The sequence below is a fragment of the Drosophila elegans genome, unplaced genomic scaffold (genome assembly GCF_018152505.1).
Source record: "Drosophila elegans isolate 14027-0461.03 unplaced genomic scaffold, ASM1815250v1 contig_814, whole genome shotgun sequence".
Taxonomy (NCBI): Eukaryota; Metazoa; Arthropoda; class Insecta; order Diptera; family Drosophilidae; genus Drosophila; species Drosophila elegans.
In genome coordinates this window covers 6,667,196-6,689,343 of record NW_024546167.1, presented here as the reverse complement: position 1 = coordinate 6,689,343, position 22,148 = coordinate 6,667,196, and the positions used below count along the sequence as shown (strand labels likewise).

Here is a 22,148-nt window from a genome sequence, read left to right as displayed (position 1 = left end):
TTGTCAACCAATTGTATGTCTTTAAGATGATAACATCGTTATTTGTATTTTTAAAAAGTATAATAAATGCATTCATGATAAGTGATGCCTTATTAACTACTTTGGTACATTTTAAAAATGTAATACTCCCTTTTGATTACATCGTTATTTGTATTAAAAAAAATATAATAAAGGCATTCATGACTAGGCTATAGAATATTTTAATGGAAGATTATTATTTACTTTAGAAAATTTTTAAAAATGTGATATTCCTTTTTGAGGGTATAAAACGAAGCTGAAGCCAAATCGGCAGTTCGACATTTTTGCTAATTTGTGCAGGGCGACTGCCAGGAGGCATTAATGTCGCTCAGCTGTCCGTGGCGGTGTGAGCGACAGAAAATAAAGGGCCTGAACCTGAACCTGGATCGAGATCGGGATTGGGATCGAGATCGAGACCGAGGAACCCTTAACTGGGTCTGCAGCTAGGGCGATCCACTGTCAGCTTAGGCCTCGAACTACACGCGAAATCGGTTGACAAAGCGACTTTGGCGAGATGACTTCATTCGCGTTTTGTGTGCGTTTTGTCTGGAGTCGAGGATGCCATCGATCGAAACGATCCCCGATCTGTGCCAATTTATCGATCAACACGCTTAAGCGCATTTCGCAATTTCGCATTTCGTCGACGTCTTTGAGATTGGAGGGCATTTAATTTGCCCGCGCCTGCTCTCCTTCTGGTGAGCTTGATAAGCTTTATTGATGCGATTAGCGAAATGAGCTTCAGCCTGACAGGCATCAGCTTCAGCAGCAGGAGAAAAGCCAACCAAAACCGACAACCGACATTTCTCATTAACAGAATCTTAATTTTTTCGGCTATCGACGACTCTCGCCCTTGTTGCACTTTGTCAATCGTCGGTTTTGGATGAAGTCATTTCGGCCCGACCTTGACATAAAAGACTGGCTTTGGTAGCAGGAAGTGGTTGACGGGTCGATAATGTGTCCATGTTGGCTTAAAGTGATTTGTCTTGTTAATTATAACTACGGCTTTTGAGAGAATTTAACAAGCAAACAAAATTCAAGGATTCAGAGAAATTAACTATTTAAGAAAATAAATCAATATAATATTTTATATAAGTTTCTTTTGTTATTCAAATTAAAATCTCTGAAAATTTTAGTTAAGATGCAAGCCCTAATCAATAACATATTTTATTGTTCCCCTCTTCAATTAGATAAACTGTCCTATGGCAACACATACCCGCAATCTGCAAAGTGTCACTAATAAACTTTGGGCCAGCTCATCACGCAACGCCAACTGATGGCCTGAGCCCAAAGCCAGATTACTTAATTCCCAAATTGGCCCTAATTCACGCGCCAAAGTGTGTTAAATTGCCATGGCGAGGGAGCCTGGACCGGTGGATCTGAAAGTCCGAGGCGCTGAGCTTTTGCATATGCGCCCACCCGTGACTGGCCGTGACTACCTGGGAGTTAAATCCGTCCAGTACGGTCCAGTCCGAGTCTCAGATCCAGATCCAGAGCCAGAGCCATCCCTTTGGCCCCGGGCACTTTGGATATCTGCTTCTTCGACCGTCTGTCTGTGTATTTTGATGACTACTATCGGGTGCAGTCGCTTGAGCTATAAGAAAAGTGCCGGGCGCATCCGGAGGTCTCTGTTCTGTTCCACACACTGGAAAAATGCCGAAATTTTATGGCGAAAATGTATATAATTATTATTGTAGCAAATGTAGTATGAAAGCCAGCTAAACTTTGATATTTAAAATATTTTCAAAATGATATCTTCAATTCAGTCTTTCACTTTTTTAAAATATTTCACTTTTTTTAAAATAAATTAAAAATTTCAAATAAAAGTTATGTTGTGTGCTCTAAATGAGTTACAAATTATGACATCACAATTTTTAAATCCTTTTGAGAACTACAATAGAGCCAAATCAGCCACATGTACAAAAACCGATGTTAATTTAATACTGAATGTTTTTCCTTCAGTGCATCCTGGCTATCCCTTTCCCGCGACCAAGGCGAATGAAGACGTTTCGTGACGATGACTGAGGTCCAGTCTTGTATCTGGCTTCATGCTTATTATTGAACTCAATTTGGCCGGCGCGTGTAATTTGACTTTGCCTTGAATTTGGCATACGGATTCGCTGCGCCTCCAATATTTGCAGAGGCCGAGCCCCAGGATCTGGGGCCTCCAGAGCGCCTCCCTCCATAGAAAATATACTAAACAAAAACCAGATCGCAGCACCGCCACTAACATAGCTGCATGTCGTCGGCCACTTCCTTCCACTTCCTCCCATCGATCGTCATGTGAGATCGAATAACCGAGCGAGGAGTCGGAGCAGCCAACACACAGGCCCACAACATAATTAATAAATACCATCAACATTGATTAACTCAACTAAGCTAATAAAATCATTTGTCATCTGACTGGAGCTCGACTAGTTAGCCAGCCTCCACTCCACTGTCCTCCAGCTTCTTCAGCTCCTCCAGTTTCTCCTCCAATATCGCTGCTCCAGCTCCTCCCGTTTGGCGAGTACATAAAAATCGCGTGACTAATTTTGCAAAATTAAAGCTGCAGCTAAAAAGCAACTGCTGCACTCGAGCACAACGGGCCAACGAGCGTGTAAATAGCGCAAAAATTAATCAGCCTTGTGGGTTACCAAAAGAGTGGTGGAGAGGTGGATAGTTGGATAGTTGGAGCAGGTTCTATCCAAGACCAGAGAAGAAAGCGTGACACGAAAATAGAAAATATAAAGGAGAAGAAGATTTTTAAGGTTATTGTAGTATCTTGTTTGTAGCTTAATTCATTTGACTCTTAAAAATAAATATACAAAAAATAATGAACCTTTTTTAAGCTATTGTAAAAATATACTTTATAATGAATAATGTACATTTCTTAAACATCTGTATACGTCATAATAATATTCCAATTTTGCAATTGTGAAAATGCTTACATACATTTTTTCAATTGTAAAAATCAGAAAAAAGTTTTATGAAATGTTTTTGTTAATTTTCTCCCTTTAATATACACATTTTTCACCTTTCTGCAAATTTGTAATACTGAATTGATTTTAATTTAATAAAAATAAGTTTTAAATAATTGATATTTAATTAGAAAAGTACCTTTCCTTTATCCATATTATTTTCAATTTAGTCTTTATATTTCTTAACACTTGATAGTTATAAAGAATTTGGAAAAATTTTCATATTGTATTCGTTTTAATTTAAATAAGTATGTTTTAAAAATATACACTTTTAATTTGTAAGAAAAACACATAAACAACTAATCACGCCGTCATCTTTATTCCAGAATCGACGACAAAGAGAACACAGAGATGGAAAATCTCGGAACACGCACTAACAAAGCAACAAATTGAAACTAAATACTTTCAGTGCGAGGCCATGGAAATGGAGATCGGGCCGCAGGATGAGATCCAGATTCGGTTCCAGTGCAACGGGCTTCGGGTCCAGGAGCTCTAGCTTGGAGATATGGTTGTTCTTGAGCGCTGTTCGTTCCATTTATTTAGCAAGAAATTGTTGCAATCAGTGCGGAGCAGCTTTTAATTGCCTCCCAGGAGAAAGGGGGAGGAGTATATTGGGCGGGATCGAGGAGGTAGCAGCTCGAGGATAGCGATAAAGCGATGTCCAAATGCCAAAGATTCCAGCCGAAGACGTTCCATCGGAGACAAGAAGACGACTCTGGTCACATGCGGAAATCGCCAACTTGCCGGCCACTTGGTGGATGTATCGTCCGCAGTTCTCCTCTTTTTCCATGGAGACAGAGAGGAAATGCCTTAAATCAATTAGTTGAGCACTAATTGCCCCAATACCTTGTGGCATAGTTCGCCATTTGCTCAGCACCTGTTCGAGGTTTCTTCCCTCTCTTTCCATCCTTAATCTCTGCAGTGGAATTCCTGCGGCCTTCTCATTGTTTGCCTTTTACACTTTGAAAAATATTATATATTTAACTAAAATATTAAAATATATTATTTTGAACTTTTGATCAAAAATTCTAAAATTGATGCAATAGCTAATAATTATTTAGTCAAATTTACTTTTTAAAAAGATCTTTCAACGTGTCTATCCATCTACCAATCTCTATTTGGAATAAATTTATATAGGGACTTTTATATGTTTGTGCTTTCTTCCACTATATCAACAACTAAGTGAAACGAAAGTATAAAAAAATCTGTATCGAATTTGATTTTAATTATTTATATACAATTTGTAAATGCAGACTTTTTAGATTTATTTATTTTACTGTTGATATTTTTATATTTATAATTGTTTTTAATGAATATACTAGTTTTTTTCCATGTATAGTTGTATTCTCTTTCCGCTGTCTCTTGTTGTTGTTATCTTTCTCACAATCAAGGTGCACTGAGAAGATGCCGCCAAGTTTAGTCGTCTTCGCGAATAAAACAAGTGCAACAAAAAAGTGTCTCAAGTGCTGCGGCCAAAAGGAAGTCGCGAGATGGATCGTATTTATATATATTGCACACTTGGTTTTGGTCAAGCCAAGATCTTTTGTTGCTGCAGATATGTGAAACTTCCTGTAGTCAAGTTGTTGTGAGTTCAGTTGAGTTGAGTGGAGTTGAGCTGAGTTGAGAGGGTGTGTCTCCGGCGTAAGAGTTCCTTTCATCTTGGGATAATTGGTGGTAAGGATGTCCAGCCTTGCGCTTTATAAGTATTATCAAATCGCACCCACCGAAATGACGCTCTCGTGGTTTGAAGCTATTTTTGGGTACCCTTTAAATACAGGAATTTAAAAATGCATAACTTAATACTGTAATAAAACTTAAATTGGGAAGTTTGTATAGGGTCTTGTAACCATTCGAGTTATGTAACATTTTAAATGACTAATTGATTTTCTTTGTATATTTTCCTTAACTAGTAAAATACATTTCAAATAAACATTTAATTAAAAATTATTGCTTGTAGAAACGAAAATTTTAAAATAAGCCAATTTCTTTAGCACATCTCACTATGAATAACCTGCGGTTGGCGTCTCCAAAGACACATTAAAATCAATATGCCCGAGGGTTTCCTCTTTAATTTTCGGCAAGGGTATCTTTAAAAACCCACAACAGGAACAACGAGGGCATGCAATGAGGAAAAAGAACAACAAACAATAAGCGAAGGCAAAGTTAAACAAAGTTGGCGCACCAACTCACTCTCTTTTTTTCGGATCTCGGATCGGGTCGACTTGGATCGGGCGGAATTGGATGGGATCGGGATCGGGCACAAGGGTCATGCTAAAGGGCCCAGACAAACAAAGGAGTGCGTTGATGTCGATGAAGACGGCCACAAAAGCGCCCCGATGCGATGATCGCTCCAGTCGGTGGTTCTCCTCCTTAGACTTCCTCGCCTCGATCCTCAGCTCAGATTTACACTGCAACAAAGAGGTATCAATAAATGATAATTGCATTTACAAATTTTAGTTTCCAATCAGGTATTGAAAATTATAGCTATTTCATTTTTTTTCTTTCTAATACTTCTGTAATTTGTACACAAAGTGTAATGATTTTCGGTCCCTGCTATTAATTTTTAGAGGCCAAGCATCAGCATATAAAATGAATCACAAATTAATAAAAGCGAACACTATTTTAAAATAAATTCTTTCTCGCCCTTTTTTTAAACTTTTGCAATTTATAAATCGATTTATTCTGAGTGCAGGATCTTAACCTGAATGAGCTCGCATCCGTTGACTGGGAATCGTAGTGGGCACCCAGGCGCACCCCCCTCCAACTTCCCCCTAACCCCCTGGCACTGCTCCTTTGTTTGGGCTTTATTTTCTTATACACATGTGTGTTTGTGCAAACCTGACGCCCATTCGCGCGCACCTTTGGAATTCGGTGGCCGCGAACGCTGCATAATGGAAGCCAAATGATGGGAAACTTTTTTGTGGCCCCGATCCGACAGACAGGTAACAGGCAACTCCGAGGGGAGGTGCACGGGGACAGAAGGGGGCAGAAAAACAAAACTAATTAGGCATAAAGTGCGTGTAATTATAAAATAAATTAAAGTCGAGCACTGACACTCCACATCGCCCGGTGGATCGATTGACCTTTTTGTAACTCAATTACGATCGTCAGATCGTCATTGCTCAGTTGGCCACCCAGATGGGAATGGAATGGATTGCACGGTGAGAAAAATATATAACTCACTTACTAGATGTTAATAGACGCAACTTTCGAATTTTTCAAAATAAAACAAATTATTTTGTCAGATGACTTGATAAGCCCTTGCATCAATTCAAAAATGGGAATACAAACAGTGAGTTACTTAATATGTAAAGGTTTTGTTACTTAATTAAACTTTCTTCTATTACAGAAAACTAGTTGAATATTTGCTCACTTGAAAATTATTTTATTGCCGATAAGCTAAACTAGTAAACACATACTTGTACATACACATTTTTAAATATTAATGTTTAAATAACTTTTTTTATTTATTAATTTTTATTCGTTGGAAACTACTAATTAAAATTTCTTAAAAATAAGAACTAATGGATAAAGTAATTTGTTTTAAGAAGAATTTTGGTAAGAAACTTCAACAACTAAGATTTTATTGAAAATTAAGTTTTTGAGCAGAGTTTTTATATTTTTCTGTGTATTGTAAAGCGGGAAGGATGTGATGTGCAGACCAGTCCCGATGTCCAGAGCAGCTGTCGCGTCTTTAGCCAAAAATGGCAATGTTTACATGCGTGTCGCCTTCTGCCAATGGGACACCCATATCCAATAACATCCCAGCCCCATCCCGTTCCATAAACGCTTCGCAAACACTTTTTGCGTGCTGTTAATTACATGGTCGGGAGTCTGGTCTAGTCGGTCTCAGAGGGTATTACCAGTTGCCAGTTGACAGTCTGCGCCTCTGGTGGTCTCATCTCGATCTCGGTGCTTGGTCATTGCTTCCTGGTAGCGACAATCGCAGAACTTGTCGCCCATGTTAACAGGCTGCGGCACGATGATTGATAGCCATAGGCACTAGGCCACCAATTCGGTTATGGTTAGGGTATACAAATCAATAGCTTAGGACTGAAAGATTGTAAAATTACATTACATTATTTATAAATTATTATCTTTTAATGTAGCTAACATAATTTCCTCTAGAGCTACTAAATAGTCTACAAACTTTAGTAACACCTTTGAAGTTGCGATGCCTTTTAGGGATAGCTTTGCCCGAAAAGGGGAAACTGCGCTGAAACTCAACCCACAACCGACTGGTGTTTGTCCTAGGTCACTTACATTTTTCTCTGCCTAATCCGCCAAATTCTCACGCCTCGCAACAATTGCCACTTAATTAACGCACACACACTTCGGAGTGCCTTGAGTCGAAAATTTTCATTGTGGCCAAAGGGCCAAAAGAGTGAAAATGGCAGGGAAAGGAGGGTATGGGGGGAGGCTTAAAAGTCTTGTCATGCCAAGAAGTGCGCGTGCCGGGAATGCCAAGTCAATGAGATGCCCCCATCGCGATATATTGCCCATTCCGAGTCGATCTGTTGCAATTTCCAAATCAAACAGCGCGCGAAACGTGTGGCGTCTGCAATTACAACACAAAAGAGGAGCATGTCAGGATGGCGAGGCCTTCGGCGGCTGGCGGTGATGCGGTTGCGGACTCGGAACGGGGCACTACATGCTCCAAACATGACGAACAACAACTGTCATTGTCACATCCACATCAGCGGCCAAAACCATCGTCGAACCATCGAACGCTCATGCGCAATGGCAATCCATCGATCCATCGATCCACCGATCGAACCGCCGAGCGATTGACGACCGAGTGGAGGAAGATGACCGACATGGGGATCCCGATCCGCTTTTTGTGGGCCGTTCTTCTTACCTTCATTTCGTTTTCCTCTTCTCCTTCGGTGAGTATGTCATTTTGTTAGAAAAGTTGGCTTAAAGCCTTCCAAATCAACCTAAAATGTTGATTCTTGGTCGTTCGAGGTCTAAATAAAAAAATTAACTTTTTTATATACTTTGTACAATAGTTTACCATAGAAATTCAATTACTTAATTTTTTGAATAATGTTTTAAAGGGGTATACAGGTAAAAAATATAATAATTTTAAGCATGTATGTTTTATTGATTTTATTTAATGAGAAATAGTTTGTTGAAATTGTAATACATATTAGTACTAAGAATATTTTCCATATTCTAGGGTATTTAGACTTCGACTCCTTAGGTATACTTTCCTCCACCTTTTTTTTGATTTTGTATGCGAACAGGCTGTTTATAGTGGACTACGCTGGCGACTTGCAATTCATTAGGCCGCCTGACCATTTTTGGGATGAACGTGCGCCGCTTTTGGTCTGTCGCCCCGACGGACGCAATAGTATTAGCCACAACCTTAACTCTCTCATTAAATACAAATCACACACAAGTTTCAATTCTCTCGAACTATAATTAAACGGTAGTAAATGAACAATTAAACTCACCTGGCTAAAATGGATTAAGATTTAATATTATCGTATGCGGATATGATAATACAAATAGGTTTCATTCCGTTTCATTTCAAATTTTATAAAAAGTATGTGAACATTTTTGAAGTTTGTTTAAAAGCTTTCAGTGAAATATATACAGTGAGCATGCACATGCTAAAATATTAAATTTCAGAATTTGAGCTTTTGAATTTGGATAAATTCATTATTAACAATTGGTACGTAATAGTTTCTTTTTAGAATTTTAATGGGAAAAACATTAAATTAACCAAATTTATAATACTTTAAATACATTTATTATAGATATTTCTAACAAGGATCGAATGGCAACTTTAAGAGATCCCTACAAAGATCGCGATCCCGAACAGGAATTACATTCCGAAAGTGTTTGTCAGCCCGCTTTTGGTAAGCAGCAAGAGCCACCATAACTGCAACAGCCAACCACCATGCCAACGCAATCCTAATCCGCTCGTTAGTTTTATTGATTAGGAGCAGTGTCTCCTCGGACCAGACAGCGACAACAAGCCAAGACTACGACTCATTGGAGACAACAATTGTCGCCTCGCGGTGCCAACTAAGTAACAACAATGGCACGTCACTCTCTAACTACGCGTACTATGTGCCCCGTGGGGTTATGAGATGCCCAATAAGGCCAATAAGCCCAATAGGTTGCCAGAGATGTAGTTTCAGGATCACAGAAAAAAAACTCACACTATGTATTTTAAAATAAAGAAGTAAAGAATATACAAATTAAGTTTTTTTTCAGTTAATTTATACTAATAAATTGCGTTAAGAAATCTAATTGATTTGGCAAAGGGAACGCATTAGATTTCACTTGCATTTAATAAATATTGATTTGATAGATACGAAATAAGGTTTCTGCAATAAACATTTTTCTTTAAAATTTGTTGGAATTCGTAGAACAATTATAAATTAAACAAATTCTAATTTGTATCTTAATATCAAAACCTATGCTGAAAATAATATATATATATATAGTATTAACATTTTTAATATATAAAATATATAACAAACTGTTATAGTTAATATCTTTTGGACACTTAAAGTTTGATTAAAACAAGTTAAATTGTTTTTTCGCGGTGCATCGATGCTTGCTGCTTTACTGTGAGTGTGAGATGAGGCCAACGGATTGTGAATCATTTGCCGGTCATTTGGAAGCTATTCTTTAATTACAAGTGACATAATGGGGAACCAGGATGAGTTGAGGGTACCCAATGATGTCAGATATAGGGGCTGATGAGGAGTAATTAAATCATTCAATGAGTGATTTTTGTTGTTTCATCACAATCATTTAGATAGCTGCTTTAACTATAAAGGTTTTTTAAACTATTTATTTCGGGTTATTTGCACTTAGTTCAAGGTCCCTGAAAAATCAGCAGCTAATCAAACATCTCTGTGGAATCCCGTTTTCTGGACGAAAAATTGTTTTCCCACCCGTATCAAAAAAAAAGGCGAAACAAAACTGTCAAGCACAGTGGACACATGTAGCACGATCACTTTTTTTTTATTCTGGCCAGAGTGTGTGTTTAGTTAGCTTGAATCCAAGTCCGAGTTCCAGCTCCATCTTCATCTGCAGATCAGTAGCTGAAATCAGGATCAATGTAAGTCTCATCCAGGTTTAGGTTTATCTTTCCCGCCTGCTCTCGTCTAGATCTGTCGGATGTCAGGTTGCATAGTTGGTCCGGCAATTGCATGTCGCGATCGTCCAGCGCCGAAGATCTACCTCAACCTCATCCGCATCCACATCCACATCCACATCCTCAATCCCGAGTCGCTAAAACTTGAAAGCCACATTCGATGGCTCGCCGCTGACAGCGCGGAATTGTCGTTCGCATTGTCAGCTGAAAGGGGCTTGGGCAGGGGATCGGGGATCGGGGCTTATCCACCGACTTTTGCCGACGATATACAAAAGATGCAACTGTCGCTGCTTGTTGCAGCAGTTGTTTCTGCTTTCTGTAGCTGCCCAGGTTGACAGTTGCTGTAAGAGCACAAAAAATGCGCTTGGGAAACTGCCACCGCAAGCGAGCTGGCTTAAATCAAATATTGAAATGCCTCAGAGCAGAGCGGCGACCCTGACCTGTACCTGTACCTGTACCCCCAGTCCCCAGCTAATTGCGCCACACATGAGCCAAATAATTGCCCCAGCAGCAGCAGCAGTAACAGCAGCATCAGTCGTAGCCACACAAATAAATTCCACTTTGCTTTATTTTTATTTTTTGTAATTTTTTTACTCATTGTCGTTTTCTGTTTTTTATTGATTTGTTTTCGATTGCATTCGCATTTTTCTGCTCGCTTTTTTGTTTCTTGTTTTCCTTCGCATTAATACTTTACAAAATTGAATGTCTATGAGCTAGTATAAATTAATTAAATATAATATTCATATCAAGCTATTCATATACTTAGTTTAACTAGCCAGCTAAGTGCATTTAATTAATTAGTAATACCTACATTTGGAGGGGGAGAACGCACAACCGAAAGTTCAGGGGGATAAATTTAATGCGTTTACAAAAAAAAATATTTCGTGTGCAAAATTTCATAAATTCCAAGCAACTAAAATCTTTTTTCTGTTTTTTCGTGGGGTTGGTATGAATTTATCCTAAAACTAAAAGTTAATTTAAGCTTATTTATGTACACAAAAGTTTTTGTTTTTTGTTTTGTATGACCAGGCTAGGAATGGAAAACTTATTATGGAATTTTTGGTAACTTATCCCAATTGTTTTCCAGCCTGGATAATCGATTTTCTTGAAGGATATTTCTGCCCACTTTCCATACATTTTGGTCCTGGCCAAAGCAGTATGCAAGCAGTTCAAGCAGTGTTCGCTAGAGAGAAGGAAGGAGCAGCGCGTAATTTGAATTTTCAGTCTTGTTGTCAATGATTTAAAAATGATTTTAAGCGACAGAGTAGGGATAGGGATTCAGAAGAATGGGAACGCGCTTCGAAAACTTTAAGCTTAACTTAAAAACAAATATTAATTGTTAACTATTATCTAAGGGTACAAAAATGGGGGCTTTGTAATTTACAAAATATTTTTCCTTCGATTGGGAACTGGCTTACATGACTAAAAACTGGGCAAACACATGTAGTTTTCCTCACTTTTTTCTTGAAATCTATTCGTTAATATTCCTCGTGTAATACTGCTACAAAAAAAAGTGAGAGCTAAAAAGTGAGGCTTTAGATGGGATTTGTCAGGGCGGTTAGTTGTATCTTTAACTAGGCTATAGTCTAGGCTCTTAAGGTGCTAATAACAAAGGCTAAGCGTAGACAAAATACATAACACATACAAAGAAGTGGGGCGACGAGTTTTAGAGGGAGGGAAGTGGGTTTTTGAGGCAGGATGCTTTCTTAAAGACACGTGTAGATGACCTTCTTGGTTCGACACAGCTTGCACTTGACCTCGCAGCACCAGTGGAAGGTGCAGGCACATCGCTCCACAACCACCACCTCATCCCTCCGATAGCCACGCCCACAGCACATCAGCCCACATCCGTCGACGCCCAGCGAGGTCTCATTGCACTGGCGCCCATGGGTTCCCAAAATGCCGTGTCTCAGATTCTTTTCGCAGAAGCTGGGCGAGGTCTCCAAATAGACGAGGTCCTTGGAGCCTGGCGGCTTGTGCTCGGGATTGTGCGGGTTCAGTTGGAAGTGATATCTGCGGGGAGAAGAGTAAAATAGTTACAAGTTAGTGTGGTGCTTAGGAATTTTTGATTGGCTTTTCAAAAGCTTTACTATTATATGCCAAATTGTCATCAAATTTGTGTACTTCTCTAAATTTTCTTCAATTCTCTGAATGAAGTTCAATGTATTTTCAAGTTCAAAGTATTGTTCTATATTCTTTAGCCATTTTTTTTCTATATATCCCTTTGATCCTTACCTATTGTGCTTGCGGCCCTGCCGACGTCCGTTTCGACCGCCCCTTTGCCCAGCCTGGGGCAAACTGTTGGGCGACGGCATATTTGGATGATGGATCTTGCTGATCGGATGACTGTTCTCCAGCAGAATGTCCGGCATATGGTCGTTCAGCATGCGCTCCTCCTCCTCGCCGTAGACCACCGATTGGGGAATAATCAGGCCGTTGGAGCCCACGGAATTCGAGCTGGCCGCATTGGGACTAACTCCGGCCAAGGCATTGCTGGCCCTCACACTGTTGGTAATCTGGACGCGGGTGGCTCCGTCGAAGCGGGCCTTGAGATTATCACCGATCACACGGAAATTGGCCAGTCGCATCCAACAGGTCTTCACTGTACAAGAGCCGGACATGCCATGGCATTTGCACTCCTGTCGCATCTCCGCCTGGACGTGCTGTAGATCGAAAAAGAAGCGGGGAGAGATTGTTCATTAGTATGACTTTATTAGGCTCCTTGCGAATCCACTCGACTCGCAATATGTTTTTCACTTAATTATTTTGCTGTTTTTTCTTAGCCGGCTGTTGTTTTTGCCGTTTTTTTCTGACTGGGAGATTGGCGGCCCGCCTGCCACGTTGTTGCAGTTATTAAAAATCAATAAATGTTGTTGCAACTTGCTGTGCGCTTGTTGCATGTTTCCCCCTCCATCCCGAAGTGGCTGGGTTGTAATTGTTGTGCGCGGACCAAAAGTAAGAAATCAACGCAGTTGGGGGGCCTTCAGCAGCAGCAGCAGCAGCAACCTAATGATCATCATCATCATCATGCTGATCATCGCAATGATTATGGAGCTGCGGCCCATAACAAGTAATAAAATAATAACACAGACGGTGGGCCCTGCACTCCAAAAGGCGGAGGATGAGGATGGGGATGGGGAGGACTAGGCCCGGATCCGGTGGAATCGATCGGCTCTAGCTGGATGTTGGCGCAGTGTGCTAGTTTCTACGCCCCACTAAAACGGTCAGCGGGAGTGGCGTCGCACAGTGTGTCAACTAGCCAACTAGCTAGCCAAATCTGGATGTACCATATAAATACTGTACTTAGATTTTAACGCACAGTCAATTTATAATTGGTTGTTAAATGAGAAATATCTATGGAACCGGTAGAGTTTCGAACCATAAGTTAGTTAGAACTTTATTATTTTTGTTTAGATTTTGTACAACTGAAACCACTGTGCAGTTGCCCCCAAAAACTTAAGTCCTACTACTATTTTCTTGCATGTGGAGGGGAACTGGAAGCTGTCAACGAGTTAATATACGAGCGACACAAGCGCAAACGAGTGCAGAAATCCCCCCACATTCTCAGCAGCGAAAGAGACAGCTAGAGATGGGAGCGAAAGAGAGAGGAATAGATAAGCCAGCTAGGCCAATTGGCGTTCGGCTCCAATTAATTGTGGGGACGGAAATTGTCGTCGCTGGTTTTTATTAGCGCTCCAGTCGTAAATCGCCCAGCCAGGCTTAAACCGAACATTAGGACTACTTATTACGGTTTACACAGAAAAAAACATATAATTTAGAGCAAAAACAGATGGATTTTCATATGACATAAAACCTACATAAGCCATTGTTACTTTTCCAAAGAATTTGAAAATTAATTTAAAATTAATTAATTAAACAAATATTACTGTGGCTTATTTTCTATCCATTTTTCTCTGTGTATTAATGTTATGAAGCTTAACTTACCGCTCGGCCCGCCTCGTTGTTGTGCAGATTCATCTTCTCGCGCAGATTGCGACCCCTCTCGCCGGTATCGACGAACTCCCGGGAGAACTTGAACCCGAATCCGATATTGTCGGAGCAGCCGCCCCACTCCCAATCCCGCACTCCAGCCACACTGCCCGCCTGGTGGTTCGCTTGTGGGGACCGCGACTGGTGGCTATAGTCGCAGGTGCAGGACTCGATCGTCCCTTCGCTGCAGGCCCTGGCAATCGAGTGGGTCACCGCCGCACTGGTAATGGCATAGATGAAGCTCGTCTCTCGGCAGCCTGCAAAAAAATGGAAAGGAATTTCGGTTTAGTTTCAGTGCCTCAAAAATAAATAAAATTGCGTTTTCAAGACAATAATGATAATAACTAGTAACTATTTTTTAAAGGTGCATTGTTTGTAATAAGAAGTATTTTTATGCATAGCTCATGAATTATTTATAAAATATTTGAAGTTAAAATAAATAAATAAATAAAAATACTCAAAATGTATTTTTAAATACTTTCTTTTGCCTTTGCAGTTTTGAATCCTAAAAAAAAAGTAAGAAGCAGTAGTATTAAAAATTTCATATCTCCATGCAGTCATTATTTTCGCCTTCTGGGTGTTCCACTTCGCACCGAAGTCCAATACACCGCGACGCGAGCAAGACAAGATCTCAATCTCAGCCAAGTGAAGTGATGGCCGGAGACGTCGTGGGCAAGAGTTGAAATTTTCGTTATGAGTAATGGCACTTGTCTTCCAAAGCCTGGTCAATTATGACACTTCAAGTTATCAATGCCACGATGCCACGGAGAAAAAGAGATGAGCGCACCAAAACCTGACACAGATTAAACGCTCAACTATAAATTCCAACTTAACACTTTGGGCCCATCTCTGCACAATCCATTCGAGTGGACAGTTTCCCCCTTGTACGCTTTACTTTTATTTTTATTTTTTTTTTATTTTTAGTAACTGCCTCCGTTCGCAGTCGTTTCTGTTTCGGTTTCTGTTCTGAGAGCGAGACCATCACAGATAAAGAACAATGAAAATTGAATTTACATGTTGCAGATAATTTTTCAAGTGGTTTCGCCTCGGTTCATAGCTCAAGATATGATATATATATATATATATATAGGGATGGTCTCGCCGTTCAGGTAGCTGAAAATTCTTGAGTAGAACCTTGTCAACCATGTTTGGAATTTTCAGTTGCGTTTCGAAGAGTGTAAAGTACTTGAAATGTACCAACTTTGAAAACTCAAATTTATGTCACTGATTTTCCTTTTTATTTAATGAATATGATGAATATTTATGTTTAACTATTTATCAAATCAATAAACTACGCAATCGAAAGTTTTGTTAAATCAAAAATACATTTTAAAATGTTTCCAAGAGTAAGACATAACATTTTTAAATCCGAAAATTACCCTTTTAATTTTTTTTGTGCAAGTGTTGATTGATATGTCTATGATTGACTAGTCTGCACTTGATGATTGACAGATTCCCGCGCTCTCTGTATCAACGAAAACAACTTCCGCTTGGTGTTAAAAATTTTGCCGCTTTTGATTTCGATTTCCTGGAATTCGACCACGAAATAATTTGTTTTCTTTTTTTTCCGAAACTATAGCAGAGTGAGCCTTCAATTCCCGGTTAATGTTTGTTTGTTTGTTGTTGGTGGTTTCGTTTTTCCTTAAATAATTTCACGTATGTAACGAAATTTAAGGCGCACACAGGTAAATTGTGTGTAAATATGTGCAAGATGTTTGGGCCGCGATAAGGCGGCGGCGCATGCGCAAAAGGTTTGGAAATCACAGAGGCGTGGGTAGGGGGGGGTTTGTGGTGCGAAGAGGGGCGGGGGGCTTGGGCCCAGAGGCGTGACACAGTCATTGGTGACTTTGTTTTTTTCTGGTGATTAGCTTAGCAAGAATTCGCGTTACCTTTTGGAAGCGAAATACTGTTTGCATTTCGTACTCTCCTTTTGTGGTTTTTTGTGTTTTGTTTTATGTTTTTGTGTAAATAGCGAACAAAAGATAATAAATACGAAATATATAATAAAAAAGCGAGGGTGGTGCACCCTGAGCAATTAGGCAAAGAAAGGGTGTGGCCAAAATGGAGCAACCAAAAAATAAATTTCCGCATGTAATGCGATACGTTTTTTTCTGTCTTACATATAATTGCCAAAACGGATTTCCGCTGTGAGTGGGCGTGTCTCGAGCTGATTGAAATTGAGAGCAGGATGAAAATCAGAAGCAGCATCCCATGCTGATCCTGAGTCCTGCCAAAAAAAAAGAAGGCTATCCAGCTCATCTCGGGGTTAAGCTGCTTAGTGACAGCAGCATCGTCAGCAGTTCCCGGAATAGTTTAGACCTCTTGATATAAAACCCACAGGGACATAGTAGCATAGGAGGGATATGGATATAGGGAATCAGGGACACCCGGGGCGGCTTCGTCACGAACCAATGATTGCCAAAAAGGAAATCTCTGCAAGAAACCCAACGAGACTTCCAGAATTCACTAATAGAGACGGCCTGTTAAAGCGTGTGGCGTGGCAAATTGACAAGGTGTCACCAATTAGAAAACAAGTTAGGCCAGCCTTAGGAATAAAAATGAAATAAAGACAAGACTGGAATTTTTGTGTGCCCCGCTGGCAGGGTTTTTTTTTTTATTTTTGTCGAGCAGTTTGAAAGCCACTGGCTCCGCTTCAAACCCGTACCCATGCCCAAACCCGAACCCCAAGTGTTAATGGTGCGCTCTAGGTGTTAATTAGGGCCAAGGGCATGGGCATAGCACAAATACATTAAAAATTTGATTGTGGAAAGCGATGAAAGTGCTGCGATAAAAAGCTGTCACCGAGGCAATAATTTCCCTTTTCTTTTAAGTAATCCATAAAATGTCGAGAGCTCATAAAAAGGATGTGTTGGTGGAGAGTCAAAAAAATAACTTGATAAGGTCAAGAGCCTGGCTATAAAAGTCAGCTGCCGTTGACAGACGGATGCGAGGGAACTGGAACTGTAACTGGAGAATCGAAGCCACGCGACGCCTGCCACGCCCACTATATATATTCGAACATCAGGTAGTAGTGTCAGGATCACAGGACAACGGGACAAAACAGTAGCTAATAAAACGGCAGGCGAGGGCGGGAGTCATATGGATTTCCAGCTAAAAACGCGGCAGGACAAAAACTGCGCATGCGCGACTTTTGTTTACATCTATACTATATAAGAAAAACTGCCCGTTCTCCTGGGATTTTGCTGTCACAGCAGGCGAAGAACTAAAGTCCCAGAAGACAAGCACATTTGATTGATTTGAATGGCTGAGTGAGTGACAACTCTCCGGAGGTTCAGTGGTTCCACTGGTACTGCCAACTTGTGCTCATTAGCATAAACACGCTGAAATGCAAGTGGAGCAAGTGCATCGAGCACAGAGCTAACTCATTGTTCCGCCCTTCCTCCACTTGCCCTCCTGTCCAGGGGAAAGTGGCCCCTTCAAAAGGGTAGTCAACCCATATATATATATATAAAATATACATATTACCAAGTGCTCAGATCGTATTACAATAACAAACAAGCGCCACATACAAGAGAGAGGTTCAGGGGAGTGACATTTCATAACATAAATAAAGGACCAGTTGAAGGGAAAAACTGGATTCGAGCTGGGTTATGCAAGCAATTTGTGTGGCAGCCTTGTTTTCTAGTAGTTAGTAAAAGTAAAAAACGAAGGCGGTGACAACAATAGATCTGTAGATCATATTTCTGAAGGGCGTCTTAAGTGAGTTGCAAGGATGGGGGCAGTAAAAAATGAGCCTAAGTGGTAACTACGATATATCATATAAGTTAAGTGACTGTTTTGTTAAACTTACCTCGATCCACGATTTTGCCGAATAAATTTTTGCCCCTCGAGAAGTTCCTCGTTGAGCAGTTCCAGCGACGATTCCGGAACTGATGTTGGCATTCGCTGATGGCCAAGTTGGCGCCCTTAACCAAGGCTCCCAACACACCGGGATTATCCCTGACCAGCCGTCGCTGTTTTCTTCTCAGTGTAGAGTGGATGGCCGGATCCATGTACATAATGGGCGTTATATTATTGGGTTCGCCGACCTTGGCAATGCCCCTGAAATAAAATGAACCAGAAAAACCGAAAGTTAAAAGAGCAATCTTCGGAAAGAGGTTGTCAAAACTATTTAATGCTTGGCTGAGTTTTGCGCCTAATAATGAGAACGGGATTGAAGGGAACGAGGTTTTCCACCAGCTGTAACATTTTTTTTGTCATATTTTTCAGGGGTTTATGTGTCTTTCCACTTGACTTGAGATCGAGCTGTTTTTCTTTAGGCTGTGCGGTTTATTTTGTTTTTGGTTTTCCATTTTGCGGCTTTTCTATTTTTTTTTTCTTTTTTTTTTGTATTTCAAGCATTTGTTGTTTCTGGGCGGTATACGTCAATTGCCGGCGTTACTCAAGCATAAACCACACAAATATATATTAGGTACACTCACACGGAGATGGACAAATATTTGCAGACACCTGTCGGCTAACGCTTTGCTCCCCTCTGACCTGTCATAATTTATTTTCTTGTTTCAATTGTTGATCTTTATAATATTGTTTCCACGCTTCATTAGCAGCAACACATATAGATGTATTTATTTATGCACACGACAAACAATAAACAGACATAAACAAATGTTTATTGACAGGCCGCGGAGAATGCAAATTAATTGCCAATTCAATTGAATGCTGATTGCGGTGGGAACAGAACGTTGCGCAATGCAACGAAAATTAATAAAAGTACGTAAATAAAACAAAAACTTGATCGAAAGTGTAACATCTGCGGGGATCTGGGGGGCAGCGATTGCCAATCGATTTCAATTCCCAGGCGGATTAAATCGATGCCCCAACTGAGATTTATGCGACGGCAATCCCAAGTCGCAACCACAATTTGTGTCGCTGTGTTTGTTTCTGTTTTTTTTTTAAGTATTTGTGTTGATTTTTTATTGTTACGGCTGAAATTTATGCCGTTATAAAAAGTTATTAAGGCTTAGCTGAAGTTTTGCACATGATAAAAGTCAAACAAACAACTCATCAGAGAATATATGGAAGCTGGGTAATAATAGCAATAACAAATAAACATTTGGCTTTAAAAATTGTGATTAAAATTGAATTCCTTTAAATTGTCAAAGTTTAGTAATTTTAAATATTGTTGAAATATTTAATTTGTCGGAAGAAGTTTAAGGGATAAAGAATGTTTAATGTTTTACTTTTTTTTTTAGCTAACTAATCTTTTTAACATTATAGCGAACTTTTTGTTCTTACAGCAATTCTTAAATTTATCCAAAAGCTAAACGAAAGACTTAGGCAACGAACTTGATTTATCTGCGTGTGCTAGTAAAAAAATGTTGCTGCAACTCTGCGGTAGATCCCAAAGTCTTGACTTCCTTATCAAACCTCTTTATTACCCCTCGATTCCATTCACCCAAAACCCCATTCAGATCTTAAACTGTGTCACACACACACACACAAAGTTTATCCCAAGTAAAAGTTGAATGCGCGCTTAGAATTTTTAATTGCTTTCATCAGGCAAGGAGAAGAAGAAGATGCGGAGAAGTTTGGAGCGAAGTCGAAGCTTTATTTTATTTTTTTAGTGTGTGTGCATTTTGTGGCTTCCGCATTTGGTGCGTCACGCACAATACCTTTAGCGTTTTGTTTTTTTTTTGTTTGGTTACTGTGGGAAATGTTTATCGAAAACTTTTGGGCGCGTGCCCTGATGTTGTTCCTTGACTTCTGTCCCGGTTTTTCAGCATTTTTTTTCTACCGACTGCTGTTTACTGTTTTTATTGTCGCCCTCACGCTAATTGCCCAATTTAATGGAAAATATTTGATGGACTTACCACCACATGGAGCCCCGGCCCCTTCCGGATTTCTGTTTGCCCTCGACTTGGCTCAGACTGTTGCCGCTGCTGCACAGGGCCATTAGGCAGATCACGAAGATATAGCTGATATCCATTTTATGCGGCTGTTCGGTCAATCGACACACACTCTCACTAAAACACACTTGGTATTATTTTTCTTTCGAGTTGATGTTTGTTTGCGAATGGTTGGGGTATATTTGGTTTTATCGAGTAATTTCGCGTTCAATTAGCGCACTATAAATGAGGCATAATCATCATTAGCATGCGCATGCCGATATTGCTGCTCATATTTGTGCAATTAATTCCAATGGATCGATCACACGGCAATCATGGGACACACAACAAGAACTTGTGAGTTTTCCACGCTAAAATACTTTAAATTCGATCGTTTCGATTAATAGAACACTCTCTCAGTTTGCTCTAGTTATAGATCGGTGGATTGGTAGATCGGTTGATCGGTTGATCGCGACGATTCAAGAGCGGAGGAGTGAAAGATTGTTGCCCGGTTCAGTGCCAACGCTTAACTGAAACACACGGTGCGTTCTTTCGTCCGACTCTGCGTTTGTCAGCAGCGACCCGAGATCCCCGATCCGATCGGATCGTAAGCAGTCGGTTCACGATCGCCGTTTGCTGTGTGTGCGAGTGGGGCGGAGCTATCCATCTGCTGCTATTTGTGAGCATGCGCCAGAAGAGCACCGCTATCTGTCGTTTGTTTTCTCTGTCTTCGGGATCGATTCCTATATATGTTTCGCTTTTCGGTGTGTGCGGTGTATTTATATATATATAGCGTACGTCGCCCAATAAGAAATGGCGGAAATGGAAAAACTCTGCCCGGCATTTTCGGTGTAATCGATTGTATTGCCGGTTTATTTGCGCAATCTCATGAAATTTCGTCATAGCCTCGACTGCATTTAATTATATTTATTTATCGCAATTTTTTCGGCTATTTCGGTAAGGTTTTTATGGGCTTGGTTTTAATGGGTTTTCCGATACGCTTACTGTTTGCCTAATAAAGGGTTTTAACTATTATTTTGGGTTGCTAGGTGAGGTCTTTAGCCTTTATTTATGGTTTTTGAATAAACGGTAGAAAGTCGGTTCCAAAAATATTTAAAATTTGTTCATATAAAATTATATATGTAAAATATGTACATATCTTTTGTTTATATAAGTTCTAATGTCTTCGTTAAGTAAACTTCTTATGGTTAACACTAATAAATAATTTCACAAAATTTAATGTTTTTTAACTTATGCACATATTAAGAACAATGAATAATAAGAATAATAAGAATAAGAGTATAAATTTTTAAATTCGTATTGCGTTATTATATTTAACAAAGGTTATTTGATTAAATTGTTTTAGTCATATAAAAAATATATTAAAAACTACATTTACAAATAAATAACTTCGTTTACAACGTTTTTAAAGTATTATGCTACATTTACGTGATATTTCTACTCCCCAACCATTCCTATACATGGGCCATGTCAGAACAAGTTTTCTACTGCTTTTCGGAGTAGGTTTCGGAGTGGTCTTATATACTTCGCTCGAATGCAGCCAGCTCCCTCACTCTCAGTCGATTGTTAACGCACACTCTGGCATTCCGAGCTGACTTTATGTCTTACCTTTTCCTCATCCATTGCTTGGCCGCTTCCACTAATTGGACAGTGTGTACAGCTCTAAAAGAGCAGGTAACCCCCGCCCTGTCCTCTTTTCCCCATTTCGAAGACCCCTCTTTACTTCCCGATCTTTCGGCCATTTTCAATGAACTACACATTTATTCGCTGTTCTGATAATTTAAAAGCTATTAATGGATGATTATCCTCGGAGTTACAATTTATAAGTATTAAAGCATAATATTTGTGTTCTTAATATGATTTAAAATATTATAATCAATAAATGTTGTTGTTGTCATTAGAAAGACAAATATTTTGTAGTTTATCCAAACTGTAAATTGTTTTGCGCTGTTTATTTTCATATAGACATTTTTAAAAACATATACACAACAACAGGAAGAGCATTTTCCAAGCGAACAAAATGGCGAACGGAAAGAGTTCCGTTTTCGGCTTAGTCTAAAAATCCCTTGGCAAATATTGGCACAGTCTGGGCGCTGAAAAAGAGTTAGGGGAAAAGGGTGGAGGAGTTGCAGGAAATTGTGCCTGCTTATTTGCTTAGGCCCCGGGGCCTGAAAAATTAGCGCGTTCTTATTAATTTTA

The 22,148-nt window shown here is 39.7% G+C and overlaps 1 protein-coding gene across 1 annotated transcript; it reads right to left on the bottom strand.

Moving 5' to 3' along the window:
* Window positions 1–10,697: 10,697 nt before the first annotated feature.
* LOC108138133 (protein wingless) lies at window positions 10,698–20,458 on the bottom strand. The gene is made up of 5 exons (XM_017260177.2): window positions 19,914–20,458; window positions 17,894–18,144; window positions 14,038–14,339; window positions 12,328–12,755; window positions 10,698–12,105 (listed from the first exon to the last, which is right to left on the bottom strand). Exons 1-5 carry the CDS (start codon window positions 20,027–20,029, stop codon window positions 11,799–11,801), a joined length of 1,404 nt encoding a protein of 467 aa, XP_017115666.1. The 5' UTR covers window positions 20,030–20,458; the 3' UTR covers window positions 10,698–11,798.
* Between the last annotated feature and the right edge of the window lie 1,690 nt (window positions 20,459–22,148).

Coding starts and splice junctions, on each gene's coding strand:
- LOC108138133 (XM_017260177.2), bottom strand. CDS start 20,029: ATGGATATCAGCTATATCTTCGTGATCTGCCTAATGGCCCTGTGCAGC. Junction 18,145..19,913: donor GGCCGGGGCTCCATGTGGTG/GTAAGTCCATCA, acceptor ATTTTATTTCAG/GGGCATTGCCAAGGTCGGCG. Junction 14,340..17,893: donor CGGCAAAATCGTGGATCGAG/GTAAGTTTAACA, acceptor ATTTTTTTGCAG/GCTGCCGAGAGACGAGCTTC.